At 44.5% G+C, this 14,180-nt stretch overlaps 2 protein-coding genes across 3 annotated transcripts; one reads left to right on the top strand and one right to left on the bottom strand.

Annotated features, from left to right (window-relative positions):
• The first annotated feature begins 1,814 nt into the window (after window positions 1–1,814).
• LOC149855213 (uncharacterized) lies at window positions 1,815–4,742 on the top strand. The gene has a single exon (XM_090021279.1). It carries the CDS (start codon window positions 1,815–1,817, stop codon window positions 3,117–3,119), a length of 1,305 nt encoding a protein of 434 aa, XP_089877405.1. The 3' UTR covers window positions 3,120–4,742.
• Window positions 4,743–4,898: 156 nt separating this feature from the next.
• On the bottom strand, window positions 4,899–14,144 carry FBXW2 (F-box and WD repeat domain containing 2). Of its 2 annotated transcripts, none has more exons than XM_090021277.1 (7): window positions 13,992–14,144; window positions 12,716–13,133; window positions 10,961–11,155; window positions 10,404–10,537; window positions 9,339–9,425; window positions 8,113–8,282; window positions 4,899–6,638 (listed from the first exon to the last, which is right to left on the bottom strand). In XM_090021277.1, exons 1-7 carry the CDS (start codon window positions 14,130–14,132, stop codon window positions 6,350–6,352), a joined length of 1,434 nt encoding a protein of 477 aa, XP_089877403.1. In that variant the 5' UTR covers window positions 14,133–14,144; the 3' UTR covers window positions 4,899–6,349. The 2 variants fall into 2 exon arrangements, with proteins under 2 accessions (XP_089877403.1, XP_089877404.1); XM_090021278.1 differs by having other exon boundaries at window positions 12,716–13,225; window positions 13,992–14,123.
• Between the last annotated feature and the right edge of the window lie 36 nt (window positions 14,145–14,180).

Genomic DNA, 14,180 nt, shown 5'->3' with positions numbered 1-14,180 from the left:
CTAACTGAGTGTCTGCTTACTCTCACCTCATGAGCGAGACAGGCCAGACGCAGGGTGCTTGGCAGTGTTACTTCGCATTGTGGGGCTCTGCAGCTCTGACGTGGCAGGATGCGCCCCCCTGCCATGGGCAGGAAAGCCCACGGCGGGGGGGCGGACTTGATGATCTGCTTAGGTGCCTTCCAACCCGACCAGCTATGAAACTATATGCTTCTTTTTGGCTTTCCATGTCCATGCTTACAATGACAGTCTCCTAGTGCCACTTCCTCATGTGGGGGCTGATAGGAGGGAAGTGGTAGTGATGGTGTGCCCAAGGGCATGCTTGGTCTGACTGCACAAGCCTTGTTCTGTGCCTGTCTTCAGAGAAGCATGGTTTGGGATATGGTTACAGATGTAGCTACATCTTTGCAGTCCTGCTAATGGCTGTGAAGTCAGGGCAGAGGCCTTCAGCTTGCGCCAGAAACACACTGGGAGCCAGAGGAGAGGCTGGAGCACAGCACACGCCCCCAGTGGCCTTCCCATGGAGGAAGGGAGCTGCTGGGTTGTGACCTGGAGCACTGTATCCACAGCTGTTTCCAGCTGCAGTGCATTGTGATCATCTGGTGTGGAGGTGAGGTATGCATTGAACGCTGGCAAGATGCTCCTTCAGGACAAGTCTTGAGCAAGCTTAGAGGTAGGAGAGTCAAACTTCTGGCTTTTGCCGCTGTTTGACACTGACTGTGTGTGCACAGGTATAACTGCCTCCTTAGGACAGTTTCCATTACTACAGTATCTGAGTGCATGGCCATTTTAAGGCAGACAAGGTTCTTTGGGTAAATCTGATATGGCTTTATTAGACCACCTAAAATAGTTGGAAAAATTAATCTTTGCAAGCTTTCAGGTACAAACATGCTTCTTCAGGCAGAGGAAGGGTCTGCAGTTGTTCTGTGCTCTCCGGGATGGGAAGAGCACAAAACAACTGCAGACAACTGCTCTGCTTGAAGAAGGGTATTTGTACCCAAAAGCTTGCAAAACAGACTTTTTCCAACTATTTAAGTTGGTTTAATAAAAGATATTGGATTTACCCAAAGAACCTTGTCTGCCTATGTCCTTAGACCAACGTGGCTATGACCTATACCCCTGGCTATTTTAATGCATTTTTCCTCACACCAGGTAGGGAAATGTGCTACTCATTCCCACTTGATACATCTAAAGTAACTCAGCCTATTGCTCTATTTCAACCAAGTTTTCTCTGCCCTGTCTTGCCCCGAGGATTTCCCTCTGCCAGGCTGTGCCTTCGGCACAGTGGGGGACCCCCTCTGCAGTGGGAAACCACCATCTGCCCAGGGCCTGCAGGTACAGTGGAAGCCCAAATGTCTGCCCTGCCATCACTCACTAGGATGCACAAGATCCAACCCAGTTGTCCTCTTACCAGCTGTGGCAAATGTGAGCCACAAGAAGGAAGCACTAGAACAAGGGATTGCTAGGAACTTTAGGACACTCTTCTTGCCCAGTTTTTACAGGGTTACAAGTGTGTATTGTAACTAAAAGCTTTAGTTAAATACAGAGGAGGTAATAGTTCAATGCATTAAAAAGGGACCATTCCCCGTTTGGGGGAGAGCTTCTAGACATGTACAAGCCTGTGTCCAGGCCAGCGTGTGGCCCCCTGGCTCAGAGCAGACAGGAGGACTGAGAGTGCAGGAAGCCAGATACCAGTAGATATGGGAGACAGAACTGGGATCCCATCTGCTTTCTCACATTGTCCTTTCTTGCAGGCGTGGCTGTGCGGTGCTGCCAAGGAGCTGACTTAATTCACAGGGAACTGACATCAGTCCGAGATGCTCTTCTGTGGGAGGAATTTGTATCTCCCTGCTGCTGCCTGCATCCTAACCTTCATCTCTATGGCTATGCTGTCTTACCTAAATATACAAAGACACTCTCCCATCCCCAAAATAATACAAGGCAGCAACTGTAGAGGACAAACTGTCAATAGCACGATCACAGCCTTGGAGGATAACAGAACCTTTATCGTAGCCCCGTACTTTGATAACAGAGAGAGCAAAATCACCCGAGTGATTGCGATTGTTCACCACGAGGAGGTGACGGCGCTTTACTGCTGCTTCTGCTGCCAGCCCGATGGGGAAATACACGTAGTTAGGGCAGACATTGATGTCCACTCGGATCGATTTGACTTCCCTTACGGTGCAGCGGACCTGCTCTGTGCAGAGCCCCCCACCTGTGAGCCGAGCTATGTGTCGATTCACTCATTCCCTAATGGAAATATTGAGCAGCTGCCCAGATTTGAAATAAAGAACCGCAAAGCTGAGTCCTTTTCTGCTGACTTCACCGTGTGCATCTCAACCATGTTTGGAAACTACAACAATGTCTTACAATTTATACAGAGCGTGGAGATGTACAAAATTCTTGGCGCCCAGAGAGTGATGATCTACAAGAACAGCTGCAGCCCCCTGATGGAGAGCGTCCTGGCCTTTTATATTGCAGAAGGAACCGTTGAGGTAGTTCCCTGGCCAATCACCTCCCACCTCAAGGTGTCTCCTCACTGGCGTTTCCCGAAGGACGGGACACACATTGGTTACTACGGACAAATCACCGCTCTCAATGACTGTGTGTATCGCAACATGTACCGGAGCAGGTTTGTGCTGCTCAATGATATCGATGAAATTATTCTGCCCGCAAAGCACCCGGATTGGAAAACCATGATGAGGAGTCTTCAGGAGCAGAATCCAGACACTGGTGTTTTCCTCTTTGAGAATCACATCTTCCCCAACACCGTGTTCACTGCCACCTCCACGGGCAAGATCGACACTTCGTCGTGGGGTGCAGTGCCTGGAGTGAACATCCTGCAGCATATCCACAGGGAGCCTGACCGAAAAGATGTCATCAACCCTAGGAAAATGATAGTTAATCCAAGGAAGGTGATTCAGACTTCAGTCCACTCCGTCCTGAGGGCCTACACTGGCAGTGTCAACGTTCCTTTGGACATCGCCCTTGTTTACCACTGCCGGGTACCGCTTCAAGGGAAGCTTCGCAGAGAACCGCTGATTCGGGATACGACCCTCTGGAAATACAACTCCTCCTTAATCTTGAATGTTAACAATGTGCTACTGCAAACTGTGTTTTAGGGCAACACTAGAGCTATGGTAGAAAAGTTGATAGATCCCTAGGGGACAGGTAGGAACCACCATGATAACAGATAACTACATGTAAAGATTTCCATGCAGATCTGCCAGAACAGTCCCTGAACATACCAGGTATAAGCAAATGCATTTTAACCATGAACTGAATTTGTGGTAACTGTTTACAATATACAATAAAATATGAAACCATAGTAAAGAATATTTCAATGAGTTCTCTAATGTGATAAATACTAAGACACTTGGTATAGTGAGGAAGAGGCAGACATGGTCTTCTCCATACGCTTGCAGCTGCACATAGAAATAAAAGTTTGCAGCTGTTGAAAGGTCCTGAATTGGGACATAACACTTATAGCTCCATCATGACAAATCTGCAACTATCTATCTGTGATGGCTAAAGAGCAAATGGATGGAACTTGTGGTGCTCAGTATGGACAAATGTTCCTTTACATTTGATTACTACACCCAGGCTTAAATAGCAGCCACCCTGGCAATAAAAGAAGGAACTCTGCAGGTAAGGCTCAGATCATAGAAGCTAAGGAAGCAAGCAGAGAAAGCAATGCACTTGCAAGACCTGGCATTTCTTTTTACTTAAACGCTTTGCAGTAGAGTGGCAGCCAGTTGATGACACTGAAATCAGGCACAAGGAATGAACGCTGTTCTGGAAACACCAAAGCTGGACTTGTTTCCAGGACACAGTTATAAATTTGGGTAAACTGATTATCATGTAAACTTTCCAAACATTTTCAAGCAGATGGGTTGAATTATAACTATAGTAATTTAGCTACTGAAATCTGTGCTGGCAAATAATTCCTAGTTCGCATTTAAAAACCTGAGGAAACAATATCTAAATTTGATTTTTCATATCAAAATAGAGTAAAAAATTAAGAGAAGTGTGAAAGTAACAAAGCCCATGTTTATTCTTGCAAAACAGCAGCATTTGTACAAATGCTGGTAGTTATGTTTCGTTACACTAAAAATAGTTCACTTTGTTTGAATAAGCAATAAAAAAATAGGCTGTGGATGACGGTGTGGAGGGGGATCTAATCTGAAAGTTAGAAGGCAGCCTTTCAGGGTGGCCACCCATAGCTGCTCTGAATTACCTGAGAGGAAAAGGTTGATTTTTAAATGCTTTTCAGGTATAAAGGCTGATAAGGGAGGAGGCTCACGTTAGCAGAGTGAAGACTGTTCTTAGCTGGAAGAAAGCAGAGGCTCTTAACTGCTTATCACGTAATTTTCCACAATCTTGAATCCTTTCAACTTGAACTGTTCTTTTATTTGCCAGAATCAGACATGAACTGGATACTTGGTCTTGTTCGTTGTAAACTGGGTAAGTTCTATTTTGTTGCTGCTTTACTTCCAAGTTGAACTGCATGATAAATCCCTCTACCTGGCAGACAAACCTTTTAAAATTCAACTATACCCAGACTTTTCCTTGTACGTATGTTTGACTCTGCCTCCCCTGCCACTTATCTAAAGGTGACTGAGCCAAAAGCTAAATGGAGACTTTCCTAGCTTGAGTGGCAGTTGCAAGCTGCCTGTAAAACAATCCATTGGATGCATCTCTGGTGTCCCCCCCGCTTAAGAATCTTTTAGTTATGGAACACTTTGATAACTTAAATGCCTAATGTCTACTGATGTTTTTGTACAAGAATACTTCCTAGAATCTGTAGCTCATTCCTTGTCCACAACCCCAGGGTAGGGAGCGGTCATCATGTTAAGATAATGGGGAATACTGAATGTCTTAAATAAAATACAGAGTCAATCTTCAAGCAACCTTATATTTAGAAGTTGTGTAAAAATAGACACTAGGGGGCAACTTTATTTTTCAAAAGTAAAAATGCACTTCTAAAGTGAGTCATGTTGTGATGGATACAGTTTTTAAATACAAGTCAGGTACAGTGATAGTACTTGTGATGGATGCCTGCTATTAAATATTTACTTAATCTTCTCTCTAGCTTGGTCAAGTCTAGTGAAGCTGGTCATATCAAACTACAATTGCCAATTCCACCCTTTAAGTTTTAAAACTCCTTTTTCAAGGGCTTATGTCCATGGTATCAGAGTTTGGCTCCCACTTTTCAATCTAGTTGGAACAGGTAGTTCCATACCTAGTAACATATGACCATTACTTTGCAAGGGAAGATAATTTTTGGATACCATCTGCTCAATGTAGGAGTTCAGGTTTAGCAGTCTATGGGTTAAGGGTGACCTTGTTCCCTTCCATTAAGAAAAAAAAATAAGTCCCTGGAGCACACTGTGCTTTGACCCTCAGACTGTGGAAAAGCATTAACAGTGCATTGCTGATAAAGCCATGCAGGGTGGACTTCTAGAGTTATGCAAGCATTCCATGTTTCAGTCTCTGAAAGAAGACCAAGACATTGCCCAGCATGTTCATTCAGTAGTAGTACAATGGCACAAACATTAAACCAGCAAGATGGTTTTATTCACATTGTGCTATCAACTTAAGTGTCCACAGAAAGACTGTTTGCTTCTGTCCCAACTTGACCTCAACAAGAGAAGTGCAAGACACCAGTCACAAATTCTCCAGTTCACATCTGGCAACTATTAGGTCAAATAATAACTGAGAAGGTGGCTCAGTCTGACCCAGGGATAGGAGTATCACCTTCACACAGCCTCAGAGAGGCTGCTGGTGTCATCCAAAAGTAATCTAACAATGCTTAAAAAACTCCACCTCATTTCTTGATTCCACGGAGTCATGGTTTAAAGCTCTGATAAGGAAAAGTCAATGTAACCAAGACGCTAATATCCAAAGGGCCATTTTGGTTTCACTTGAGGGAACTGTGTGGTTGTGCACTGCCAACCAGCCTTTGCTGTTGCATACACAAGACTAGAGTGCTAAGATAACATCATCTCCTTTGTTTTATCCAAAAATAGGGCAGAAGTCTGCGAGCAAGTACTATGAACCTGATCGATAGATTTGAGTGATTTTTAACCTTTATCATCCTATACTTCAGAGCCCAAATATAGATACTTAAACATGACTACAGACAAAATTCAGTGGTGAATATTGCTAGCATGCTGTGTTGCATTATGTCAAAAAAACCCTTGAAAAATGCCCTAAAAATAAAAAGGTAAATGATTGTGCATTGCATGATGATACCGTTAGGTGTGCAACTTTGGTTCATGCAAAGTCTTCTGTCATGGACAAACTGCTGATAGTTCAAGGATTCATGAAGATCCTGGCATATGCCATCTTTTCAGCCATGTTCTTTCCATAATACCAAATGAATACTGTGGTCTGGCATACTGGTGGCAAAAACCAGGCCCATGTCATTTTGACCATCTAGTCCATTTAGCCAGGAGATTTCACCAGCCAAGAAGCTGGAACCTCTCTTTGACTTTCGATATTCTGGCAGAGGCCAGCGGCTAATCAGTTTTTCTGTCCTCAAATCCATTATATACAGGTAGCTGTTATCAAACAGCAGGGCAAATATCTCTCCAAAGCCCAGCAAGGACACATTTGCAAAGTCAGGAGGCTTGATAACCCTGGGGAGGGAAAAACAAGCATTTATCTCATTGTACATTAGCAAGCCTGCCTTGCATGAAACTGCACTTCCTACATACAAGTGTAAAAAAGGAAACGAAAACCTCTAAAGCAGGGGTAGACAACCTTTTCTGTCTACAGGCCAGAATGATCCATCCCAGGTCACAGCAAGGCAGGCAGGTACTAGAACCATGCTGCAGCTGGCATTCGTCTCCCATGTCCAAGGGAGATCACCTACCACCAAATGCTGACAAAGTCACACATCTGTTAGTGGGATCCAAATGTTCCATGGACTGTGGGCTGCCAACCCCTGATCTAAACAAACTAGTCTGACCCCGTATGGCATTTCTTATGTTCTCACATTGATTTTCTAGGTGGATGCACAGTATTAGTATCCAAATTTAGAACTTAGGATAAATCCAAATTACATCTTGCTGGAAGTCTACTATCCATCCAGAAAATCTATTATGTAATCTGAAGTTGCCATGGCTCAACTGTCATTCAGATTAAAGGGCACGAACTACTCGGAGTACTTGTATTTGAAATAAGGAAGAAAAGCACAGCATAGACTTATCGCATGATTACATTGCTATCTTGGAAAAGTCAAACCTGAGAACATAAGGCCATGGGCAAAAATACAGCTCACCTGTAACAAATGTTTAGTTTGGAGTGTCAACATGAACCACCTAAAGTGGCAGGTGGTTCAAAGTAAAGTTACTCCTTACTTGTTACTAAACACCCAAGATTATATACACTGAACCTATAGGCCCCTGTTCTCCCTTTGCTTGAAGGTGGAGTCACTTTTGGGGGGTTAAACCGCTGGCTGATAGGTGGTGGTGTTATTCCTACAGCAAAGGCCTGTTCTTGGGAAGCTTTGATTCTGGCTGCAGACACTGCTCTGGGTCTGAACATTCAGTTGAGAACAGGGTCCAAATAAAACCCTACCCTGCTGTCTGACCACCACCCACAGCTGGCAGAAGCTTACTATATTATTCCACAGATGCTTAGGGGCCTGCAATAAGGTCTCAGGTTCAGGAATGCCAGCAGAAGGGGACAGTCTCTATACATTCTTATACTACTAAAGGACTCCTTAATATGGCCAGGTGAGTCACTACAAACCAACAAAGTACTACTGTTCTTTCCCATGTGAACTTGTGTCAGCTACCAAATCTTTTTTTCACAACTAAACTAAGTGATTTAGGTTGAAAAACTATTCAAGGTGTGAAAGGGTAATAGAGTCCTGGTGCCAAGACAAAAACTAACAATATATTTATGTAGCAACACCAACTTCAGCTTAGCAGGTTTTATCCTAGTTTAACTAAAAGTGCACATTTAAAGGACTTTCACGAGGGTTGTTAGTTATGTAGCTGATGTATAAGGTATTAGGTGAATCTCAAAAGCTATACAGGTACTCTTGCTTGCTGTCTTTCAGTACTAAACTTCATGTACATGTTTGTCTCAAACTGAAACTTTTACCTGAGAATATCATAGCTGGCAAAGTCCCATTGGTACAATCCTAGAGCTGAACTGCACACGATGTATTTGCCATCAAAGTGCAGTCGGGGCTGCAGTGAAATGCTGCGATCTTCAGACACTGACAGGGTTTTTAAGCATTTGCAATTTATTTCCCTTCCAATAGGCCAAATCTACAAATCAAAAACAAAACAGTGTGTCAGACTGCAAAGGACACAACTTGTGAGTTGTTGCACAAACATAAATGCAGGGATCACTTGGCCCATACTGATAAAGTGGACATTCTGAACCAGGAACAGTTAGTGAATTTAGACTAGTTATACATATTTTCAGAATTATCCTCTGGAACTAAAGCTTCTGACTAGACAGTACGAAGTACTGTGAGACTGATCAATTGGCTCTTCAGTTAATGGAAAATGTTATCAAAGTCTGTGGCATTTGTATTTCACCAAATGCCTTGAATCAGTCTTTCCTGACATCAGGAATATGGCAACACAGGTGTCATCTATCTCTATCAAGCATGGTACAAATACTGTAGTATTTGTCTTTTGAAGTGCTGTGTGCTATCACAATTCAAACAGAGGTATGGGTAAGTTGTGGCTCTTTGGCTAACAGCAGATCCTCATGATCATCAGGACAGTGTTATTAACTAAGTCATTTCAGATTTTTCTTATTTTCAGAGGGACTTGCTCTGCAATTCTGATACAGTATGTCTTGCTGAAGTTTTTTTTAATGTCAGAGGATTTTATTTATATTGCCCCTTTGTGTTCAGATAAAACGAACATGAGCAACATGTTTTTCATCAAAAATCTGTCTTAGCCATTTAATTTTTGTATTGCAGTAGTAGTTCCAATAAGCAGATGAACACTGTGCAACTTCAGACTACTTAGAGCCCTCCACCTCCCATAAATGCTTGCATATGTCCTTTGCTTGAGGGAGTACGGACACTGGGCAACCACTGCCTGTGCTTGCTCTTTTGCCTTGCTGCATACCAGGGCTGCCACTCAAGCAAGCCCAGCCATCCCAGTACTAGTCATTTATTTTGGTCCAAATGTGTGAAGAAAAACATCTGTCAGCCACTAGAGGCATTTGTCTTGTATATGTGTTTGCATAGTATACAGAGCGTATAAGGAAGTCAGTGTGCTTTACCAGCTCCAGTAGATGTATAGTAGGTGTATAAAGCATTCTATGCCCATTTGTCATGATATGCATTTAGACAAAGTACATACCTTGATTTCATATTTATCTGCACTCAGAAGAATATAATCCCCTGGACTATGCATGAGAGATTTGACCTTGCATTTCTGCAAAACCACCTACAATTGAAAAAAAATATTAAATGGGACTAAAATTCATACAACAGGTATTTTGATGGCAAATTACCTACCCAAATCTAGTCTTAAATTTCTCCTGTATATATTTCAGGTTTTCAGTTACTTGGTATGTCACTTGTTGCTTTGGAGAGCAAGTGCTCTTAAAAAAACACTTAGGGTATGCTCATACTGCAGTCACAGCAGTAAGTGCAGCATAGTGTAGAAACGCGCTAACTTCTTGGCAGCGTAAGTTAGCCTAGACTGAGCTCTGTGCTACTGCAGTTAGACTTCTATCAACACCAGGCAGCAGAATTAGGTTTAAAGCTAGTTTGCATCTACCCTGCACAGCAGAAACCTTTGTGACGGCAGTGTAGGTGTATGTACCATTAGTCAAGACACAGAAACTGAACACCACACTACTCCTGTTCCCACCGCAAACAACTCACTGTGCCAGACATTCCACTTACATTAGACATCAGCCCAGAAACCCCTTGAACAGCAAAGGACAGAGTTTGGCATTTCTGTATCTCCATTTGAGGGCATTGTGTTCACTTTCCTTTGTATTTTTTTGGTGTGCCAGTCACGGAAAAGCTGCACTAAATAAGATCACTGGCTCTTTTGTTATACTTGCACTTTAAAAGTGGCTTGGATTCTCTACCTTGCATTTGTTCTTTGTACCAAACCCTGAAACATAGCATCATTCTATTCACTCTGCAGTAGGAACTGCATGTTTAAGGGGAAGGTGGGGGGAAGGTTCCAGTATAGCTGTGCAACTGCCTCTTCTGCTGAACACTTATTTTATAATATCAGTGTTCTTTGATGGACCATAACCCACAAACCTTATGCTAGCTCTTCTCTGCAGGGCTACTAACAGTCCACATACCTCTATAAAAGCATAATGCTTGAGACACGGTACAGGCATGTAACAAACTTGTTTCACAAATGCTTTCCAAAATACTGTTAAAATCAATCCAAGCCTACCTTTGTGACCCATTCTGTGTGTCCAGTAAGTGTATTCAGGCACGTTCCTGTTGATAAGGCCCATACTTTCACAGTGAAATCTGCTGAGCCACTGACCAGGATATCAAGTTCATCATTGTAATCCACACTAAAAACTACAAGCAAAAAGGATTTGATATAAAAAAAATGCTGGCTCTCCCACAGAACCTACTCCATGCTGTGACATATGGAGCTTATGGTGGAACATGCTGCCTGTCATGCTGGGTTTCCACTGCTGGAGTAGACACTAGCTATTTAGTCATCTTGCTAGAACAGCACAAGGTGCATCATGCCTATGGCCCAGCATGGGTAAGCCTCGACCTTGCCAAGGAGAGGTGCCAGAGCAGCATCCCTATTTCCAAGTCTATTTTGGCTGTGTTTTACCACAAGAGCCAAGATGGAAAGCCATCCACAATACTGAATAAACAGGCTTAGAGCAGAAATAAAGGGCTCAGTATGCAATGGACTAAGACTCTAGGTGAAAACTTGGCTTCAAACCTAATTTGACTGGTGGACTTCAGTTGGAGAGCTTGACATACCTGCACCCGTGTGCCCTCTGAAGTGCTGCGTCTTGGCCCCTGAGCTCCATTCCCAACAGGCTACCGTGTTATCAAAGGATCCTGTCACAAGCTTTTGTTCATCAAACTTCACCGCAGCACAAGTGTGTGTCTGGATGCCATATATGCACTGCCCTGTGCTCACGTCCCACAGCTTTGCAGACAAGTCATCTGAACCTAGAATTTGAAAGAACAGGCTAGGGGGCAGCATGGAACTGGCATCTCTTCCCCAGTATAATATTGGGTTTCACCCAGTTACATCTTACATGTCATGGTTTTGACCAAGTAAGTAGGTGCTCTACTTTGCCCAAGTGGGAGAGTAAATGTTGTTTTCGGTTTGGGTGCTGGGTGCCTGGCCTCCCAGCATCCTACATCCACTTCTTTAACACAACTTCCAGAAACTCCTGTCCCAGTTGAGAGCAAACCCTCCTATATGCCAATATCTTCTGGAACTGCACAGGGATGTTCTGGAATTGCATAGACTGATTGAACAGGCACAGCTTTGGAAAGCCCCAGACTTTGTTGCGCTCTGAAGCAGCTAGGACTTTTAGTTCCACTTCAAATAGGAAAGAGGCATCCAATCCTTTTGAAAAGGAAGATGGGAATGGTAGTTAGCCTAGCTCCTTCCTTTTCACCTGCCAATTCCAATTCCCTCCCCGTCTTCTCCAAAAATACCTCACAACCAACCTACACTATCTGCTGACCTACCTGTTTTGGAGAGCCAAACAAAGCCTACTACACCTGTTTTCAACACTAATTGCTTCAGAGGAAAACAATGTGCTCCTCTTCATCACTTTTAGTCCTGCTGGCTAAGGAAGTGAAAGACTAGTCCAGAGAAGAGAACCAAAGCTACTGTGGCAATTTTAATGTACTGATCAAACCCAGGAGTATGGTCAGTCCTCCCAACTTATTTGACTAGTGTCACACTTGTTATGGTTCATAACATTAAAGAGTAAGTGACAATTATAGTGATGGGCTCCTGAATTGCTGCTGGGAAAATTTCTTTGCTGCATGCCCTAGCAGTAAATGTTAACCTCCTTACTCTTCACTCTTGTAGTTATGTATTTAATATAGGAACAAACACAATAGGAATTGTTTCTGATCATTCGATAGAAACGCAGCCTGACATTCTGAGATGCTTTTGCTAAATTCCATCGTTTTGTGGCTGCCGTCGGCAGGCAGCACCACCAGGGAGCGATACAGGCAAGCAGTCACAGTAAGTAGTTTATAAGCCTTCAAATAGACATTTAAGGTACACAGAGGACTGCACTGGCCTACAGACATAACGCACATCATAACAGTTTGCTATGTTCCACTGTGTGAAGCAGACCATCCTCCACCCCGCCCCCTTTATGGTGACTGTATGTTATAGATACCAAGTGGTTAACTTGAGCAAGGCACCCGAATGTGGAGAGCATTCCCTTTCTGTGGGGCAAAACAGCATTTTTGTATTCCTGAATGCACTTGCCATTTCCAAGCACTATATGGAGTTCTGTTAGTTTTACCCTCTTGTTGAACATAATTACAAGGGCTTTAAATCTCCTTGCTCTTTTTACTGAAGGGACCAGTGAATATAGAGATGCCTCCATGATCATTGTGGATACCTTTAAGAAACTTACTTAAAACAACACTATTGGTGTTAAGTTGATAAAGCACATCATAACTCCTATGAAGTAAACAGCAAGATGGGGAAAATGAGAAATACTTAAGCGTCATAAAATATCCAGGGGTTCCTACCTGTACAAAGAAGTCCATCTTTATAGTAAAGTGCATATACTCTGGCACTATGTCCAATTAAAGAGGAGGTCTCAAAGGCTTCATGGTCCTTCAGTTGCTTCATCCTTAAAATAGCCTTCAAGTAAACCTTCTTCCAGTGCAGAGGGTCCTGAACAGAGTCATCTATCTGCCAGCCCAAATTCTTACAAGCTGTCTGCCACACCTCTGTACAGGCACTTATAACCTTATTCCACTGCTTAGAGACGAGGCAACATGTGAGTAAGGTCTGAGGATCGAGCCATTTTAGCAAATAAAAACTGAGTTCCAGCGGAAGAAGTTTGAGGAAGTCCCTCTTGAGAAGGATCTCTAGGTTATTGGAGAGGTGCCTGAGCTGGACTGCTCCACTCAAGCTAATCAGGTGATCCAGAGTTTCATTTTTCTGCAAGTCCGTCAGAGAAAGAAATGCAACAGAAATGTTATCAAGCCATGCTTCAAAGTCCTTTTTCTCCATAAGGTTATGGAAAAATCTACCTGTGGTACATCAAAATATTGTATTAGTTCTATTCAAAAAGAAAATGTCATCATCTCAGCTTTAATTATTGGTTTATCTGTACTCTCAAGCCCAACACTGACTGTTTGAGTCACTGTGTTAACTATATTGTTATGTATTCAAGTATTCAACACCTGCAACATCATGTTTGAAGATTACGTATTGGCTGTTTCACAAAGGACAGCCATCACAACTTAAAACGTATATCGTCAGAGACAAAGCATTAGTGTTGTTGCAGCACTGAACGCTAGTCCCGCCTCACAAAGTCTAAAGCCTAAACCGACCGTCTGAACTGCGACCCCTGAACTCCTCAGAGCAGCAGCGCCAGAGGCAGGTTGTTGGTGTGCGCTCATGAGTACATCCGTGCTGCTGCTTCCTCACTCTTGTACAAGAGGGAGGAAAACCCTGTGGTGCTGGGGCACGGGGTCGGATGGCCAGAGCAGGCCTGGCCGAAACACCCCAAGTTACGGGGCCCTGCACCGCTCTGGACACAAGAGGACGGAGCCGGCCCGGATGCTGCCGAGGGCTCGTCCTGTCCCAGGCGCTCGCATGCTGCTGCAGGGCCCCTGCCCTGCGGGAGCCCCAGCGCCATGACCACGGGGGAAGGGCCCGGCAAGCAGCGCCGTGTTCATGCCCGCCGGGCCGGGGCCCTGGTGCGGACACTCCGTGCGCGGCCTCACACGTGCCCCGCGGAGCGCTCCCCTCCCGGCCCGGCCCGCTGCCCCGGAGCGGGCCCCGGGCACCGACCTCAGGCAGGCGGAGCAGCGCGGGGCGGGCCGCGGCCTGGGCTGTGGCGGCTCCGCGGGGCGCGGCGCGGGACGGCCCGCACGCCCATGGCCCCGCTCGTCCCGGCCGCCCTGCAGCCCCGCAGCTTCCGGCGCATGACATCACGTCATCGCACAGCGCCCAACCCCGCTCTGCCCCGCCCCCGTTAAA

This window comes from Crocodylus siamensis, chromosome 11 (genome assembly GCF_052110815.1).
Source record: "Crocodylus siamensis isolate JL-2025a chromosome 11, ASM5211081v1, whole genome shotgun sequence".
NCBI classification, from domain to species: domain Eukaryota; kingdom Metazoa; phylum Chordata; order Crocodylia; family Crocodylidae; genus Crocodylus; species Crocodylus siamensis.
The sequence above is the reverse complement of the archived record's forward strand: the minus strand, read 5'-3'. Positions and strand labels throughout refer to the sequence as shown.

Bases quoted from the DNA above. Each gene is read 5' to 3' on its own strand.
- LOC149855213 (XM_090021279.1), top strand. From the start codon at position 1,815: ATGCTCTTCTGTGGGAGGAATTTGTATCTCCCTGCTGCTGCCTGCATC.
- FBXW2 (XM_090021277.1), bottom strand. From the start codon at position 14,132: ATGTCATGCGCCGGAAGCTGCGGGGCTGCAGGGCGGCCGGGACGAGCG. The intron at 13,134-13,991 runs GTCGGTGCCCGG...ACGGACTTGCAG, and splicing joins CGCTGCTCCGCCTGCCTGAG to AAAAATGAAACTCTGGATCA. The intron at 10,538-10,960 runs GTATGTCAAGCT...TTTTGCTTGTAG, and splicing joins CAGAGGGCACACGGGTGCAG to TTTTTAGTGTGGATTACAAT.